At 42.8% G+C, this 20,005-nt stretch overlaps 1 protein-coding gene across 3 annotated transcripts in view; it reads right to left on the bottom strand.

The window, feature by feature from the left end:
* Positions 1–20,005, bottom strand: part of DOCK1 (dedicator of cytokinesis 1) — a 383,983-nt gene that overhangs the window by 269,878 nt on the left and 94,100 nt on the right. For all 3 annotated transcript variants that reach the window (XM_068140207.1, XM_068140209.1, XM_068140208.1), the window contains exons 24-25: positions 12,009–12,079; positions 10,371–10,477 (exon numbers count right to left, since the gene is read on the bottom strand). In XM_068140207.1, the coding sequence (XP_067996308.1) occupies positions 10,371–10,477; positions 12,009–12,079 (178 nt within the window). The remainder of the gene's footprint in view (positions 1–10,370; positions 10,478–12,008; positions 12,080–20,005) is intronic.

Here is a 20,005-nt window from a genome sequence, read left to right as displayed (position 1 = left end):
CAGCATCCCACAAGTGGGTCAGAGACTTTGAGGCACAAATAAAGGATGGCTGATGAGTGGATTGAAAGCAACACTGTAGAGAAGTTCCTGGGGGCAGTGCTGGATAAAAACTTGAGTATGAGCCAGAAATGTACACTCATAGCCTAGACCAAACCATGTCCTGAACTGATCCCCAGCAGCATGGGCAGCAAGGGATGGAGAGGATTCTGCCACCCTGCTAACACCTTCACCTGCAGTGCTGGGTCCAGCTTTGGAATCCTCAGCACAGAAGAGGCATGGACCTGTTGAAGTGGGACCAGAGGAAGCCACAACAAGGGTGGGAGGGATGGAACCCCTCTGCTGTGAGGACTGGCAGAGAGAATTGTGGTTGCTCAGCCTGAAGAAGAGAAGGCTCTGGGAAGACCTTCTTGTGACCTGTCAATACTTAAGAAAATGTATACAATACAATAAGAAAACCGGGGACAGACTTTTACCAGGGCATAGTATGACAGGACAAGGGGTGATGGCTTTGAAAGTGGGATGATTTAGGTTAGATACTAGGACAAAATACTTCACTGGGACGGCGGTGAGGTTACCCAGAGAAGTTGTGGATGTCATCCCTGGAAACATTCAAGGCCTGGGGGTTACCTGCTCTAGCAGAAGATATCCCTGCTGACTGCAGGAGCTTTGGGCTAGATGATCTTTAAAGGTCCTTTACAACCCAAACCATTCTGATTCTATGCTTAAACTCAGAACGCTCAGCATCTGGAAAGTAATAAACTACTATTTACACACTGGATGATTTTTACATGTTTTTCCTTTCTCTTGCAGTTTTTGAAGTGTATCTCTTGTAGCACCTATCAGAAGAACCTCCTCAGCACTGCTGTCTCAGCTCCTATTAAGTCTGCAGCATGCACCTAGCCCTCGCTGACGCGGGTACACTGTGCTGCCAGAGTGGGCTCAGGTGCAGGCTCCAGCACCCCATTCATCGCAAAGCCTCTTCCAGCAGACCCCATCCTGTAGACTGAGGTCTGTGTCCCCTTGGTTTCAAATCACACAACAGATCCTGCCTTTACTGGGAACAGAAGCAGGAAGAGATATTGAAGCAATTCAGTTCAGGTAGATTTAAGTTACACATTAGGGGGAAGTTTCTTACAATGAGAGTGGTGAAATAGTGGAACAGGTTGCCCAGAGACGTGGTTAAGAAACATCCCTAAAGACATTCAAATTGGATGGGGCCTTGAGCAATCTGATCTAGCTGATGTCCCTGCTCACTGCAGAAGGGTTGGACAAGATGACCTTTGATGGTCCCTTCCAACCCAATGCATTCTGTGAATTCTGTCTTCTTAAGATTTTCCCAGGTACTTCTATCATCACAGAAGAGACAGAAGGAAACACTCCAAAGATGGAACCTGCAACAACATGCACACACAAATACTTATATTTAAACCAATCTAGTACTGTGACAACATGCTCTATGAGGAGGTAAAATTTTAACTGCATCTTCTGCTACAAACTATTTTGGAAAGCACTGGGCTGATCAACTGTGTCTTGATTACTTAGAAGTACAGAAGAGGAAAGGTTAACCTTCATCAGCTTGCCTGTCACAAACACCTCCTAGCCCTGATTAATGGGCAACCTTGATAAATCTATAGTCTATAACATTAGTCTCCTGCTCAAAAGCCAGCTCTGAAGATGGCTCGTATGATGCACAATGATTACAGACAACAGTAATTCGACATCTGTTCTCCACCGTGCAAGTCCAGCCCACAGTGATTAATGTCACAGCAATGTGCAGAGAGAATAAAATATTAATCTTTATAAAAGGAAGCTCAGGAGACATTATCAACTTCTGAGCATCCAAGCAAAGACTTCAAAAGAAACACTGACACGGGAGCTATGCAGAAGCTAAATGCACACCATAAATTTTTGTCAATTTAAAAAACATTTCATTTGGAGGGACACCGACAAACACAATTTATTTTATGGTTCATTTAGTTAGTATGGCCAAAAAAAAAACCACCCCAAAACAATGAAACCTACGCTTACTAACCTCTACTACATGACATAAAGACCAAGATTGCCATTTTAGTCATAACTAAGCAATAAGAACTCTGAGAAATGCTATCTGCTGTCTGCTGATACTTAATAGACTGCATTTCCTGATGGAGAAATCACTGGATTTCCTCACTACTTCAGCACACAGCAGCTACACAGCTCATGTGGTCTTTATCTGGAAGTCATTAGGAAAGCAAACCAATAGAACACACAGCTCTATGGGACAAAAAAAGTGGATAAATCACTGTTTATATAAACCCAAAAATCTGAAGTTTGTATGAACAAGACATTTAACTTACTCAGCTTCAAAAATACTTAGACATTAAGAGCTGAAAACATGGATGAGGTTGTGTAGGAATCCTGTAGGAATCATGGATGCAAATCACCTTGTGATTGTATCATGAATTGAGATGTGCCCCAACAGAGGATAAAGATTACTCACTGGACTGCAGCTGCCCCAGCAAAGGATAAAGATTGCTCACCAGACTGCAGCTGCCCTGGAAATAATGGACAGATGCTACTACTATCTATACTCTCTGGAATATGTCTTAACAAGATCATCTCCACCCATCAGGTACCCCGGAAAGGGAAGATGGTGAAAGCATAATGAATTCACCACTTGGACACATACCTAAAAAAACTGTGTAAGAGATCTGAGCAACTACTGGCTTGAAAGAAAGATAAGAGCTGGGCAATGTCATTCAGATGAAAAACAAAGAGAATACCAGGAGACAAAAGGACAGACACAGGAGAAAAGACATCACCATGTAGCCTGGAGGCAGCAAACCAGGAGGAATCCTCTCTCCCTGTCCCAAGTTCCACCTGCTGCAACTCATGGAGCTAGAAAGGCTGCTCAGAGAAGGACTTGGACTTTGGGATCTCTCCCTCGCCTCCTCCAGCAGAGGACAGCACAGGCAACAAGGCAGCACCCTTCCTCCATAGACTCAAACTGTCTTGGGGGGTGGCAATATGATTCCTTTCCTCTTCTCCCTCCTTTCTCTCTCTCTCTCTCCCCCTCGCTCTCTCCTTCTGACCCATCCACTTTATTCTGTTAATAAATAGCCTCGCTGTTGTTATTTTTGCCTTGTCTGTGCCTCTAATTTCATAACACAGGAATATACAAAAGAACTGAGTCTCTTTCCCTCTCTGGACTGAGACAGGTTGTTATAAAGCTGTTCCACACCGATACTAAAATATGTATTTCTACAGTGGTGCAGTCACCTGAAATTGTGGATAGGTGTGGACTTGGCACTCTGGGACACAGTTCAATGGCCATGGTGGTATTAGGTCAGTGGTTGAACTCAGTCTTAGAGGTCTTTCAAAGCCAAACCAACTCTATGATATTGTACTCCTACAGCAGACTCTTTCAAAGCTGCTTCAGGTGCTAAAGAAACAGTCCCTCTGCTTTGGAGGTTGAGGTTTTTAGAGGGGAGAGGGATGTGAAAGGAAGAGAAATAGGGTTGGTCTTGATCAATACTTTGCTGCTTAGAAATAAAAAGACTGTGTGCACTGTAACAGCTCTATGTAAAAGATTGTGATGGGGTAAGAAGACAGCTATTTCACAGAATCTCAGCAGGGAGGGAGTTAGGGACCTTTGTAGATTGTCTAGTCCAACCCCCCTGCTAAAGCAGGGTCCTCCACAGCAGGTTGCCCACGATCACAAAGTTCAAGTCAGTGTGCAATCTCTCCAGAGAAGACAACACCCCAAGCCCTCTGGTGTGGTAACACAAGCAGCCTGAGCTCACAGTAAATAGGTTTTCCCTTCTGCTCAGATGGAACCTCCTGGGTTCCAGTTTGTGCCTGTTATCCCTTTTCCTGGTTTTGGGAACCACTGACAAGAGTCAGGCCCCATCCTCTTGTGTCCCACCCTTTAGCTATTTATCAACACTGAGAAGATCCCCTCTTGGTCTGCTTTTCTCCAGGCTCAAGGGGTCCAGGTCTCTTGCTCTCTCCTCACAGAGATGCTCCAGCCTCTCATCATCTTTACAACCTCCACTGTGCTCTGTCCTGATGTTCCTTGTCTCCCAAAATGGGAAGCCCAGAACTGGACCCAGTACTTGTGATGTGGCCTTGCTGAGGCAGAGAAGAGAAGAAGAATCTGCCTCAACTTGGTGGTTACTTTTAATGTACCCAAATTTGATAAATGAACTTCTCTATATTATCATATCTAGTTATTTTCATATAAGAAATATGAGTATATAACAATTATGTGTAAAGATACGTACATAAAGTATGCATGACATATGTAAGAACATATTGATATCCTTACCTCTTCACTGAGCAAGATGTACACAGATTTGTCTAAATTGCTACAATTAAGGCTCTATTCAATTCTCAAAAAATCAAGTAACTTACTGAATTAGGATATTCATCACTGACAATTTAAAATGCTGTACTGCATGCTATAAGTTGCTTCCCAATAGCAAAGATGAACACTGAACTGCTCAAAGACCCCACAGAAGCATCCAGCCCCTACACAAAGGGCTTGCACCCAACAATTTTCTTCTCTACAATGATCAGAGTTGGATAGAGATCATTACTGTTTCAAAGGAGCCCTTGGAAACAGCTGTGCTAAGTACGGTGGCTTCTGCAGCAGCCATGATCAAATGATCTTCCCAATGACCTTCCAGGAAGTTTTTCCTTACATAGCACAGGGAACAAAGAATAAAACAATGTGTAACAGAAGTCTAGAGTGTCAACAGAAAAAGAGAAATTGAGCCTCATTATCTTAGGGATTGTTTTCTGTGCTTGAGAAAAAGATGGAACAAAAAGGACAAGCCTTACTTTTTTCCAGAGGAGACTCCACATTTGTATCAATAATCTATTATGGCTTTGGCAACAAACGTGGAGGAGATAAGAGGCAAATTCCAGAATAATTGGAAGTGTGCAAAACAAGCCATGAGATCAATGAACATAACTCCTGAAAATGGGCAGAAATAGCTGTCTTCATGTTAGCAGGGAATAAACAGGAAAGTCTTTTCAAGCGGTACTTGAGTATTTTTCTGTTTCAAGGACAGAAACTAGAGGCACAAAGCTCTTGGTACAGATTTAGCCTACGCAGTGAGATGATGTCTACTTGGTGGCCCCTGTAAATAGCTACAGCTGGCAAAGATATACTTCTTGAAGTCACCTAGCTATTTATTATTCTTACAGGAAGTACAAAGACACAACACACACTGAGACTCCTTAACGCTGCTTGGACTGACTAGCTACACGCTGATTTTTCTTCATCCCTTAGGTACCAAGGCTCAGTTATGACCTATTGTGAGGACAAAACCTCCAAAGCCTGAAAAATGAACAGAGGTTTCCTGTTGGGGCTGAAGAAAGCTGACAAAATAAGTATAAATTCTGCAAAGAAGAAAGAGTTACCTTCAATTCAAGAAAGAAACCTAAGTACAAACCTGAGCAGAAGAGTGAGCACGTTTTAAAACTCTATTTTACATCCTTTTAGAGATACATACCAACCACATCACCATAGCACATTCTCATCCAAGGTGCCAAGCTCTACAGATTCCCTGAAGACCACTGCACCATCCATCATTCCACGTCGTTCTTCACACACGACGCTGTGGCAAACTATTCCACACACCCACTCCTCTCACCCCAAAAAAACCTTCCAGCTTCTCAAATCCATGTATTTTGAATATTAATTCCTCTGAAGGTACAAATGAATCTTCCTTGACCCCTCAGAGCACAGAATCACAGCATTTTTCTCCAGCAGAAATGCGCTAATGAAATGCTGCTTGATTTTCTGTACGCTTTACAGCCCACCATCAATTCCACAATCCTGTCCTGCATATTGCTTTTAGAAAAGAAAATCTCATTTCTGCAATATGACACAGGATTAGTTGGATACTTCTACGAAAGTATTGCCTATCAGTCAAAAATTGAATCGATGAGGAGGAGGAGAGGCAGTCAGACTACGTTTTAGTAATAAGAACTCAAACCCACAGAGCTAGGGAAAAATAAATATCTAAATTTAACAAAGGCTGTGGCTAGGAGTTTAATTTGTTTTCAAGTGAACTGTAGTCTTTATGACAAGTTCCCAGCACAACTGGCTCTCCAGATAAGCTTTACAGAGAATTACTAGTGGCAAGCAAAGCTTTTAAGACAATGCTTTACCAACACACACACAGAGAAAACACATAGGTATGAGGTCACGTAACCCCAGGGAAAAGGGAAGCACAGAGATGTGGGCATTAAGTAGCACAACACCACCACTGCTGCATGGAGCCCTGGGAGTACTCCTTGGTGCCAGGCTCCATCCTCTCCTGCACAGCCCCAGTAGAGCTGAGATGTGCTGGGGCAAAACGTGTCACAATCCCAACATGGCAGGGGTTGGAAGGAGAGCATCCAGTCCAACTACCCTGCTAAAGCAGGGTCACACACAGCAGGTTGCCCAGGATCACAATAGCCAGGTGGGCTCGGAGTCTCTCCAGAGAAGGGGACTCGACAGCCTTCTCTGAGCAGCCCGTTCTAGGGCTCCACCTTTATGTTCATGTTTTTCCTCCTGGTTCCAATTTGTATCTATTGTCCTTTGTTTTGTCACTGGGCACCACTGAAAAGAGTCTGGCCACATCCTCTTGCTCACCCTCTCTTTAGCTATTGATCAGCATTGATAAAGTCCATTCTCAGTCTGTTCTTCTCCAGGCTAAACAGCCAACAGCCCCTAGGTCTTTCAGCCTTTCCTCTCCCCAGAGATACTCCAGTTCCTTTAGCATCTTTATGAGCTCCACTGAACTCACTCCAGTAGTTTCCTGAACTGGGGAGCCCAGAACTGGACACAATACTCCAGATGTGGCCTCACTAAGGCAAAATGGAGTGGGAGGAGATCCTCCATTTATCATAATAAGGTGGCTCAGTTGGTAGCACATAAGACCCTTAATGGGAAGGTTGCGAGTTCAAGCCTGCAGTGGGCAGTAGTGTCCTCCTTACTCTAGTCAGGAGGTCTGTGGTGACAGGTTGGACTTGATGATCTTTGAGGTCTCTTCCAACCTTAGTGATACTGATAATGCACCTCAGAAGATCATCAGCCCTCTTGGCCCCAAGTACATATTGCTGGTTCCTGGTGAACTTGTCCACCAGAATTCCTGCATCCTTTTCCACAGAGCTGCTTTCCAGCAGTTCCCACGTGCTCAGACTGTGCCCCACATCAAGTCAGGCAGCACAAGCAGTACACCTGCCTTGAATCTCCTTTGCAACTCAACTGAAGAACATTACTTAGACGACCTTAACAGACAGTGACAAGAAAACCCCTGCTTAGCAGCCTCCTGATAAGATCCAAAAGCCATTAAGTAGAGCTGTATTGTCAACAAAACTGGACCAAGTGAGTTCAGATTAATGACCCAGCCATTAAACCAGGCTCACTTACATTACTCAGGAGCTCAGTAACATTGGACTACATCATTTGCTACAACCCAAACAGCCGAGTTTGAGAGTTAGGTTTGAAAAACAAACCAGCTACCTACCAGTTTTTTTCCTCCTCTGAAAATGAAGTTGGTTCAATAAAGGAAACCAAAGGTTAAGAAGGTAAATACGCAATGTGCCCTTATAACCTTTCCTAAGGGGGGCTTTTCATAGACATAATTACTTGGTTCCTCTGAGATATCTCAATTTCATCCTAGCCAAGACAGTCAAATATTAACATATTACCAACTTCTGTACTAAAGACAGAGTTCACCTTCCAATCTAAAGCAGACAGAAGGAAAGATTAATACATAGCAAGCTGAGAATGAAAGAAAGGTGCAATACTTACACATGAAAGCAAGGTGTAACATTTATACATCAATGTTCTTGTCTCAAATAAATATTAACATTATCTCAGACATCAGTATCATCTTACCAAAGTCCCAATCAGCAACACCTGCACCCCTTTCTATTCTAACAAACCCTGCAATTCAGATTAAAACTATCTGATGTAGCTCATAAGGGCTGAATAATTTCCAAAGGTGTCAAAAGTGAAGATGAAGCTGAACTGCATTTGGACTTGCTGGTGCAGTACATGGTGACATGGCTGGTAGACTCTGTTTTTCAGAACTTCATTCTTACTTCATCACCATCCGTAACTGCAGGAAGGAAATTTACAGCCTGTGCTATGCCTTGTTGCTTTAGTGAGAGTGTAACTGCACTGAAGACTTCTTTATGGAAAACCTCCATCTCTTTCTTGAAAGATTCTGAGTCTTCAGGATTTCTATCTTCCTGTCCTTATTTCTCATTACACCCCTTCTTCCCCTTCCCTAAGTCTCAGGTTTAAACTTGTACTTGACATGTATCATGTAGAATCACAGAATGTGAGGGGCTGGAAAGGAACTCTAGAGATCATCAAGTCCAACCCCCCTGCCAAAGCAGGGTCACCTAGGGCAGGCCACACAAGAACACATCAAAATGGGTTTTGAAATTCTTCAGAGCAGGAGACTCCACAACCTCTCCAAGTAGCCTGTAGTAGTGCTCCGCCACTCTCACTATAAAGAAGTTTTTCCTCATGTTGAGATGGAACTTCCTGTGTTCTACATTGTACCCACTGTCCCTTGTCTTATTACTGGGCACCACCAAAAAGAGGCTAGCAGCTTCATCTCAACATCCATCCACCCCTCAGATATTCATAGGCATGAATAAGATCCCCTCTCAGCCTCCTCAACACTAAACAGTCCCAGGTATCTGTCTGTCTTCATAGGAGAGATGTTCCAGTGCAGTAATCATCCTCATAGCATCTGTTAGACTCTCTCCAGCAGATTCCTGTCTCTTGAATCAGGGAGCCCAAAACATGACACAGTATTCCAGGTGTGGTCTCACCAGGGCAGAATAGAGGGAGAGAAGAACCTCCCTAGACCTGCCAAATACACTTTTCTTAATACACCCTGGGATGCCATTGGCCCTCTTGGCCACAAGGGCACATTGCTGTCCCATAGATAATTGACTGTCCACTAGGATTCCAAAGACTCTTCCTTGGAGCTGCTTTGCAGCAGGACAAACCTTCGTCTGTACTGGTGCCTGGTGCTATTCCTCCCCAGACGAGGGAAACTTGTCCTTACTGAACTTCATGAGAGCAAACAGTTTTACAGGTACTTGTTACATACCAAGACCAAGAGAAAAACCTCACTGCAAATTCAGCCTATCAGTGTGCCATCAAAACAAAGCTTGTTCTTTGAATGTCATTCTTCACTGCTACTTCTGCAAAACTAGAAAGATGACTTCAAGTGGAAAGAAGTAAAAAGAGCAGCAGTACGTAATTCCACGGTTGTCAATACCAGGCCTATGCAATATCCCACCAGGCACAAACACACAGCTTTGTGACATCAAGAAGCATAACAGATTGCAGCATAAATTATCTTAGCTTTATACTCGTTTGCCAACTGGAAGAAAAAACTTACACCAGATGAGGTAATGTCTTATCTGGATCTAGTAAGACCTGCCAGCACAAAGCCAATCCACCAGGAATACTTTTTTTAATTGGAACTTTGCACCTTGTATCACATGGTCCTGACATTTTTGACCTGACACAAGAATTCTCACAAATTTCCTTTATTATTGAACCATTGCCTATTTGCTCCCTCATGAATTTCTCCTTACAGCACATAAACAGTTAGTTTAGGTTAGTTTAACCTGTGACCATCTAGAAAAAGAATAAAATGTTCCTCCTCAAATGAAGAAATCTCTGAGACAAGTGCTTGAACTCACCTTTCACTGCCTCAATAATGTAAAAAGAGAAAATAAAGCAGGGATGAAAAGCACACTCTAAAAGGTTTATGTGGTGTTTTCCTTCAGCTAGGAAGGAAAGCTTAAAGTAGGAAAATGATGCTTTGGAAAGAAAGATCATCATCAAAACCTTCTATTTTTTCCACAGAACTTCACTGCACACTAGAGCTGGAATAATAGTTTCTGATAAAAATATATCACAGTTAAAGTTATAACACAGGCCAGAGACATGGGATGCTTAATGCCATTTTAAATTCAAAATAACAAGTTTGAGTTCACTTCTGTATGATCTATAAGCCCTACGTGTCAATTAGAATTTCCTTACTTACTCTAAATCTTCCTGTCCTTCTAAGAGGAACAACCATAATTAAGCAACGAGGACAAACCTTCCACTAGCAGAGATCTTTACAGTGAAGGTGGGGAAACACTGGAAGAGATTGCCCAGGGAAGCTGTGGTTGCCCCCTCCCTGGAGGTCTTTGAGCCCAGGCTGAACGAGATCTTTAGCAACCTGGTTTAGTGGAGGATGTCCCTGCCCATGGCACAGGAGTTGAAAGTAGGTCATCTTTAAGGTTCCTTCCAACCCAAAATCTGAAGACAGCAAATGTGACAATGTAATGCTTGCAAAGATCCTGCTTACCATGCTGTGTGAAGAGGTCACTGTGAACTATCTCTATCAAGCAGTACAGCTTCTGGATTGTGAGCCGGCTCATAGGGACATTCAGGATGAACTCAGTGAAGAGTTTGCTATGCACAAGGGAAGAAATAAAAGCGTATTAATCTCCCTCCAAAGCATGTAAAAAACATCTAATAACACTACACAAGATAAACAACTCCACACTATTGGAAAAGAAGACTTTTTTTGATGACAAAAAAAAGAGTTAAACAGAAATTTCAGGGAAATCTGAATTGTCTTTAATACATCTGCCTACTTTTCTTTTGCCATTTTTACTCTTTCCCCATGTTTCACCTATGCTTTGTCTGTGCAGTTACCTCTTTACTTCAATCATCACAGAATCAATAAGGTTAGAAAAGACCTCAGAGATCATCCAGTCCAACCTATCACCCAACATCTCATGACTCACTAAACCGTGGCTTCAAGTGCCACATCCAATCCTCCTTTGGATACCTCCAGGGATGGTGACTCCACCACCACCCTGGGCAGCCCATTGGAGGTGTTCAGGAGGAGATTTGACAGGGTGCTTGGTTGCATGGTTTAGTTGATTAGGTGGTGTTGGATGACAGGTTGGACTCAACGATCTTGAAGGTCTTTTCCAAGCTGGTTTATTCTATTCTATTCTAAAACAGGCCAATCATGGGCATGTTTCATTTGAGGCATTTTCCCAGTACTTTTGCTCTTTTGTCATGTTAAAGTTATGACTTAAGCCAGAAATTCTACAAAGACGTATTCCCTAGGCCCATAGGAACATATGTAAAAAAAACCCAAAACAACAACAAAACCAAAACCCTACAGTATAGCATCATAGAATCATTTTGGTTGAAAAAAAGCCTTTGAGATCTTTAAGACCAAAGATCAACTCAGCACTGCCAAACCACTAGAACAGTAGATTAAGATCACACTTACCATTTAATTTCTGCTTGCCCTTTCCCGACCCCCCCCCCCTCATTTTGACAGAGCAGAACACAGAATTGGAAACACACAATATACTAAAGGGTTTGTGCAACCCAATTAGGGGCTTTATTTACATTTAAACACCTTGTATTAGCACTGAAAAAGAGAAATTGATTGTTTTCTCCTTAAAAGTTCTCCTGAAATACTGCTCTTGATTTCCCTAGGGTTTTTCGGTCTAAAACATCTTCCTATCGCTCTGTTTGCTACCAACATTCCTGTGTTATGAGCTACTGAAGCATCCATCCAACAACAGGGTTCACTGAACAAAATCAAATAATATTTACATTAAATTTAGTCTTTAAAGAGTGAAGTATCAAAGGTGATAGCTTAGGAGCTTGATGTCGGTTGCCTGATTGAAAATTCCTGCTCTCTCATTACACACTTGCACTCAACAAGCCTGCAAGAGTTCGTCAAGACACCTTCCAAACCTCAATGGCATACATGGTATTTAAACAATAGGACATTTGTGTAGCCTTAAAAATATTTGCAAGGAGAAGAATAGTAATAAAACCAGTGATAAAACATGTCAAGTGATCATATTGCATTACCTCTGCATCTGTATTTTTTTAATGTGTGTGTATATATATATGCAAAATAAACAGCTAGATCAAGGTGACACTACACATTTCATTAACTCTTACTCACCTGAGTTCCTTTGGATCAAACACTAGTTTCACATCATTGACAATAGCTGGCAAGTATTTAAGTGCTGCCCCCTAAAAAGATAAAAACAACAAATAAGCAAGAGTTAAATTCATGTCTGTGAAGGTGCAAATACTGTAAGAAAGAGAATCACATGAGTAACTGTTCCCTGTGACATCAGCTCTTAGTACATTCTTCTGGGAGCAAATTACCTGAACCGAAACTCAGGAAGAAAGAAAATTTTATAGATTTGAAAGAAGAAAAATGCATGAAACAGCACTAAGCTGGGAACACTGACAACTCACACCATAATTAGAGACTTATAAGCTCCTTCCAACACACTGTAGAAACTCTAGTGTATTGGTACACAACAAATAATTAAGTTATGTTCCTCTAATCACTTTATCCCCATCTTCTGCAGAGCTGGAGAAGCACCTTCTCCTCATCCTCTTCACAAAATCGTAGAAGCAACTGGGTTGTAAAAGACCATTAAGGTAAGAGTCCAACCATTATCTAACTTTGCCACATCTTGTGTTACACCATCAGCCATGGTAGAGTGGTTTGAGATTAATTTTCCCTCTACTACTCGATAGAGTCCAGTGCAGAGCCACAAAGATGCTGAAGGGAGTGGAACATCTCTCATATGAGGAAAAGCTGAAGGAGCTGGGTCTCTTTAGTTTGGAGAAGACTGAGGTACGACCTCATTAATGCTTATAAATATTAATGTGGTTGTTCCTGTGATGGCAGGATGGAGTCAGGCTCTTCTCAGTGATGTCTAGTGACAGGACAAGGAGCAGCAGCTGCAAGCCAGGGCCTAGGAGGTTCCATGTGAACATAAGGAAAACGTTTTTCACTATGAGGGTGACAGTGCACCTGAACAGGCTGCCCAGACAGGTTGTGGAGTCTCCTTCCCTGGAGATACTCAAAACCTGCCTGGACATGTTCCTGTGTGACCTGCTCTAGCAGTGGGGTTGGACTAGGCAATCTTTCGAGGTCCCTTCCAACCTTCACCATTCTGTGACATGCACAACTATCGCTTTTCCTTGCAGTAAATCTTGGTAGCCACAAATGAAACTGCAGCTGTAACTCCTCCTGAACTTGCAGTTGCCAATCCCTCACCAGACATAATGAAATGATTCAGAAGGTACAAACAGATGCTTAGTATTTTAACTATTTGTACTAATTTTAGCTAATTTTGTCTTTGCATTTCTCAGCAAAAATTAGCAGTTATTTCTAGGGCAAACATTCTTTCACAGGAGTCAAGAGCAAAAAAATCCAGCAATTAAAACTGCCTGCCCAGCAATTTAATGCAATCGTGCCAAAACACACTTTGGGTTAGACTAAGTAGACCTCTAGTAAGACAACAGACTAAAATAACTTAATCTACACCAACAGTAATTTCAATCACATAAAATTGGTTGGTGTTGGTTTTTTTTCCCCCCCTTCCTTTGCAAATGGATTTAAATGCCCCACTTGAAAGAGATGAGGAAATGTTCTACCTAAGAAACAAAGGCAAAAATCTTTGGTTTTAACATGTTTTTGCTCACATACATGCATCGCTTTTACTGATGTTTCTCAGGATCTTGCAGCCATTGAGCACAAGTCCAGAAAAAACCCAAACCAGTAATTCAAATGAATCCTTTGCATTGATAATATCACATGGTTTGATTACAGATCCATTTTCACCGCAAAAAGGGGAGTAACTTATTCCCCATGAGGCATTTCTGGTTGTGGGTTTAAAGCATAGCAATTGCAGTATCTATCAAGCAGACCACCATGTGCTCCCTACCCCTTTGAATCAGAATGAAAATGAGGCTTTATACTTTTATGAAGTCTGTCATCTGACCAATGATTATACTGCACAACACCACAGCCAGAGAACTGAAGAGAGAAAAATTCTACTTAGTGGAAATCAATGGTAGGGAGAGCCACAGGGAAAGTGACTTAAGGAGTATTGCCTCACAGCTACAGATAAAACCACTTGTCCCTTCTCAAACTACACTTTTTTTGAAGCAGCCCTGATAATTTTAGATCAAATTCCACCATTCTTGAATGCAGGAGATCACTCGTTGGAATACAGTCACAAAGAAAGAGGCTGTAGTGAGCAGAAGATCAGTTTCTTCTCCCTACTATCAAGTGATAGAACAAGAGGAAATGCCCTGAAATTGTAACCATAAGAGATTTAGGAGGGGTATTTGAGGAAGTGTGAAACAGGCTGCCCAGGAAAAATTTCCTTCACTGAAAGAGTGGTCAGACAGTGGAACAGGCTGTCCAGGAAGGCAATGGAGTCATCAACCGCAGAGGTGTTTAAAAACCACATAGGCATGGCACTTGGGGATGTGGTTTAATAGCCGTTGTGGTGCTGAACTGACGGTTGGTCTCAGTGGTCATAGAGGTCTTTTCCACCTGAAACAATTCTATAATTATATGGATAACACCAAGCAGCCAGCCAGAGAAGTTTGCCAATGCCTGCTGACCACTTTTAGAAGTGTAAAAACCCCAGCATGAAGTTAGCTGAGAATTCCAGCCTACCAGTTTTCAGTCATAGTCCATTTAAACCATCGAGCTTGATCAAACATTTCCACGTATGCTTAAAGGACTACTTAAACGCTCAGAAATCAAGCTCATAACTGTAATTATGCAAATAGACCCATTATGCACATGCTTAAGCATTTTGATGGATGAGGACTCTAATGACCAGTTATAAACCGCAGCCATTGCTGTGTTTTTATTTGCTTATCATTCAAATGCATGCAGCAATAAATGTTTAGTAACATGTGCTAAAAAAGGAGCTTGCATTTTATATCATGAATTAAAATTCACCACTGTGCCGGCAAAAAAATCATTAAAATTAACACTTTAAACGAAGTACTATCAGGTAAAACTATTTACAATGTCCATTTAAAGCCTGTAGTTACAACAACAGAACTGTCGGAGTGAGCCCAGAGGAGGACCACAAGGATGATCCAAGGGCTGGAGCACCTCCGCTATTAAGATCGGCTGCAAGAGCTGGGGTTTTTCAGTCTGGAGAAGACAAAACTCTGGGAGGGATCTTGTAGCCTGACATCCAGTACCTGATAGCTGCCTTGCAGTACCTGAAGGGAACCTACAGGAAGGCTGGAGGAGAACTTTTCCTAACAGTGCCAAGCAATAGGAGAAGAGGGATGGTTGGATAAGGCCTTGTGCAACCAACTCGAGTTGAGAGGCATCCTTAACTCATGGCAGGAAGGTTGGTGCAGATGATCTCTGAGTTCCCTTCCAATCTAAGCCATTCTATGATTCAATTACCAGCAACTTGGGTTCTACTTTATGGACAAACCAATTAAAGTTTAGTATTATTAAATTTTAAGAAGTTTGTAGAAGTCTATTTCCTATCTCAGACTCAACTATACGACAGAGTATGCTCACAAAAGTAGGCTCTGCAGCCCTGTGATTGAATCTGGATCTGTGTAACCCAAGCATCTACTAAAATAACTTTTTTGTGGATATCAACTTGTGAAAGAGCAGCTCTCACTGGAGATTTTACTCTGTTAGAAACTGCAGCTGAAGGGTCTTTTGTTAGCAGCAGCACAAATGCAATGATGGTTATTCCCAGGATACTGGAGTATGCAACTGAGGAATATTAAATTCAGCAGATATACGAAAGCCTAAGACATTTTTGTTAACATCAGGCAAAAACACAAACAAACAATCTGTTTTAATTTCTTCCAATAGGAAAAAACAAAACAAAACCAAACCAAATTACTTTCCACTCTTGAGCATCACTGGACAAAGCCTCATATTCCTCATTTCTGCAAGTGCACAGGCAACTACATCAAAACCTTAATTTCAATTAACAGTGATGCCTAAGACACTTGAAAAATCAAAACAATATTAAATAAAGCACAGCAATGAGGAATCTTAATTATTTCATTTCTAATCAAACAGGTTTTTGCAGTAATTGCCATGTGAGCCTATTAGATACACACACAAAGCTGGAATTTCCAGGCTTACACATTTAGTCAGTTACATACAGTTTCAAGCTGGGCTGCAAAAACAACAACAACAAAAAAATAAGATTTTCCTGCCCAAAGGGGTTTCTCTACAGAAAACAAGTGACAAATTATTACTACCCTTATCAAGTTACAGAATCATTCATTTTAAGTGAAACAAAGCACACAAAGAAACAAGCAAAAGGGGAAGAACAAAAAGGAGAGAAACTGAAAACAAGACAATGCATCATATGAATAACAGAGATGAATAATGGCTCTGGAATCCTCAACACAAAGAGGACATAGAACTGTCAGAGCAAGTTCAGAGAAGCCATGAAGATGATCAGGGAGCTGGAGCACCTCTCCTATGAATATGGACAGAAAGCTGGGGGTTCCTGATACTAGAAAAGGGCCCAGAAAGATCTTTTGTAAGCCTTTCAATATTTGAAGAGGGCTACAGGAGAGCTGGAGAGACACTTTATACAAAAGCATGTAGAGTACATCTTCAAACTGGAAGAAGCTCAATTTAGATTAGACATTAGAAAAACACTCTTCACCATGAAGATGGTGAGACACTGGAACAGGCTGGGGAGGCTCCAAGCCAAGTTGCATGGGGCCTTGAGCAACCCAATCAGAAGGAGATGCCCCCACACAAGGCAGGGGAGGTTGTAAGTAGTTGATCTAAGGTTTCCTCCAACCCAAATCATTCTGCGATTCTACAACCTTTTCCCTGTTACTGAGTTAAACTCCCTCGTACCTTCAGGATATTATTGGAAATTTAACTGACAATCTATATATTTATTTACCTAGGGATACGATCTACATGCAAGTCATAGATCAGCATGATATCAACAGGTGCACATGAGCCTGTAAACTAACTCCAAGTACCTTTCTATGCTATGTTCCATCCCTTCTCCCTCTTCCCACCACATCAAGCACACCAAGCTGGGGACAGGAGTTGGTCTGCTGAAGGGTAGAGAGGCTCTGCAGAGGGACCTCAACAGGCTGGACAGATGGGCAGAATCCAACGGCATGAGATTTAACACATCCAAGTGCTGGGTTCTGCACATCAGCCACAGCAACCCCATGCAGTGCTACAGGCTGGGGTCAGAGTGGCTGGAGAGCAGCCAGGCAGAGAGAAGCTTGGGGGTGCTGGTCGATGGTAGGCTGAACAGGAGCCTGCAGTGTGCCCAGGCAGCCAAGAGGGCCAATGGCATCCTGGCCTGCATCAGAAACAGTGTGGCCAGCAGGAGCAGGGAGGTCATTCTGCCCCTGTATGCTGCACTGGTTAGGCCACACCTCAAGTCCTGTGTCCAGTTCTGGGCCCCTCAGGTTAGGAAGGATGTTGACTTGCTGGAATGAGTCCAGAGAAGGGCAACAAAGTTGGTGAGGGGTTCGGAACACAAGCCCTATGAGGAAAGACTGAGGGAGCTGGGGTTGCTTAGCCTGGAGAAGAGGAGGCTCAGGGGTGACCTTATTACTCTCTACAAGTACCTGAAGGGTGGTTGTAGACAGGCAGATGTTGGTCTCTTCTCCCAGGCAGCCAGTACCAGAACAAGAGGACAGTCTCAGGCTGCGCCAGGGGAGGTTTAGGTTGGATATTAGGAAGAAGTTCTACACAGAGAGAGTGATTGCCCATTAGGAATGGGCTGCCCGAGGAGGTGGTGGAGTCACCATCATTGGAGGTGTTCAGGAGGAGACTTGATGGGGTGCTTGGTGCCATGGGTTAGTTGATTAGGTGGGTTGGATTGGTTGATAAGTTGGACGCGATTATCTTGAAGGTCTCTTCCAGCCTGGTCTATTCTATTCTATTCACTTCCACAAACACATATTCATTTATCCCTTCTGAATATTCTGTTCTATTTATGCATGAAAGATACTACACCACATCCAAGGCACAGAGATATGACAAAAGCCATTAACTGACACTCAAGACATGAACCGGCTGCCAATACAACCCTCTGAACTGCAGAGTCAATGACTGTAGAGCTGCACAGATACCCTTCTAAACTTTGAAAAAGGCAATTAAGTATGCCAAGAAATAAAACTCATTAAGTGAAAATAATAAGGTCCAGAAAAGTCAAAGCTCTTGCCTTAAATAGAATGAAATCAGCAATAGCTGATGGTCACAGTTCTCTGCACAGCCAATACAGAAGACAAAATTCCTAGGGTTGATGGTGCCACAGAATAATTGTCAATTACTCCTTAAATCGTCAGAAGCACCTCTCTGTCTAGAGCAGCCATCCTTTGCAACCTGTAAGATAAATTCATTGATGTGCCTATAATGATTTAACAGCTAATTGTATTTTCCTATGCTTCTTCAGAGCCAACAGGTGAATACAGCTGTGTCTTTCCTCATTTTATTTAGAATAAACCAGGTTGGAAGAGACCTTCAAGATCATCATGTTCAACCCATCAACCAATCCAACCCACCTAAACAACTAACCCATGGCACCAAGCACCCCATCAAATCTCCTCCTGAACACCTCCAATGATGGTGACTCCACCACCTCCCCGGGCAGCCCATTCCAATGGGCAATCACCCTCTCTGTATAGAACTTCTTCCTAACATCCAACCTAAACCTCCCCTGGCGCAGCCTGAGACTGTGTCCTCTTGTTCTGGTACTGGCTGCCTGGGAGAAGAGACCAACCTCTGCCTGTCTACAACCTCCCTTCAGGTTGAAGAAAGAGTCAGTGATGGCTTGTACCAGAAGGTAAGCTGAAGTGGGGGGGAGAAAAGTCTTCAGACATCATAAGAAGGCCAGAACAAGTAAGACCAAATGTAGTAGAAGTGTTATTTCTAGTGGCCATTCCTCTGACCATCAATGAAGGGTCCACTGCTGGACCCACGCTCCCATGGCGCTTTTTTGCCTGTCATTTCCAGACGGGAATGGGTAAAGAATGGGATCTACCAAGAGTAAAACTAGTATGTTCCTCAAACTTAAAGGTTCAAGGAGTTTCTACAGCTAAAAAATTAGCTTAAGCCAGAAATTTAGAAGGCACTGCCAGCAGTCTCTTCATTCTGAAAATAATTTTCTGCAATTTTTCTGGGGGAAAAACAAAATCCTCAACCCCCAAAAAAAATTTTTGCTCAAGCATTTTGAGACTTGCATATGTGGTCCGTGTAAAAGAGTAAGCTTTGTTTATTTTTTGGAAGAACAAAAAAGATCTCCAAACCCACCAATCACAATAGATACTGGGTTCAGTTTTGGGCCCCTCACTCCAAGATGGAAATTGAGGTACAGGAGCAGGTCCAGAGAAGAGCAGTGAAGATTGTGAACAGTCTGGAAAACAAGTTTTATCAGGAGCAGCTGAGGGAATGAGGTTGTAGTGAGAGGGGAGTCAGTTTCCTTTCTTAAATAGCAAGTGATAGGACAAGAGGAAATGGCCTTGAGTTGTGCAGGGAGCAATTTAGGTTCCATATTATGAAGAAATTCTTCCCCAGAAGGGCTGTCAAACCCTGGAACAGGCTGCCCAGGGCAGTGGTGGAGTCACCATCCCTGAAGGGACTTAAAAACCATGTAGATGTGCTGCTGAGGGCCATGGTTTAGTGGTGATCTGGCAGTGCTACGTTACTAATTGTGGACTCAACGACTTCAGAGGTCTTCTCCTACCACAACAGTTCTATAATTTCATAAATAGCAAGCCAGAAATAACGTAAGTAGACAGAAGTACACATAGCTGTGTGGTGCAGCAGCCACACTGGAGGGAAGGCCATCCAGAGGGACCTTGACAGCTGGAGAGATGGGCCCATGACAACCTCATGAAGTTTAACAAGACGAAATGTAAGGGCCTGCATTTGGGTCAGGGCAATCCCAGGCACCAATATAGGCTGGGCAGCAACTGGCTTGAGAGCAGCCCTGAAGAAAAGGACCTGGGGGATGCTGGTGGATGAGAAGCTCAACATGAGCCAGCAGCGTGCACTTGCAGCCCAGAAAGCAAATCACATCCTGGGCTGTACCAAGAGCATAGCCAGCAGGTCAAGGGAGTTGATTCTCCCCCCTCTACTCAGCTCTGGTGAGACCCCAC

Source organism: Melanerpes formicivorus, unplaced genomic scaffold (assembly GCF_026170545.1).
Source record: "Melanerpes formicivorus ecotype bairdi unplaced genomic scaffold, bMelFor1.0.p_v2 SCAF_6, whole genome shotgun sequence".
Classification (NCBI taxonomy): Eukaryota; Metazoa; Chordata; class Aves; order Piciformes; family Picidae; genus Melanerpes; species Melanerpes formicivorus.
Note: the sequence above shows the minus strand (reverse complement) of the source record. Positions and strands in the feature narration are given on the sequence as shown.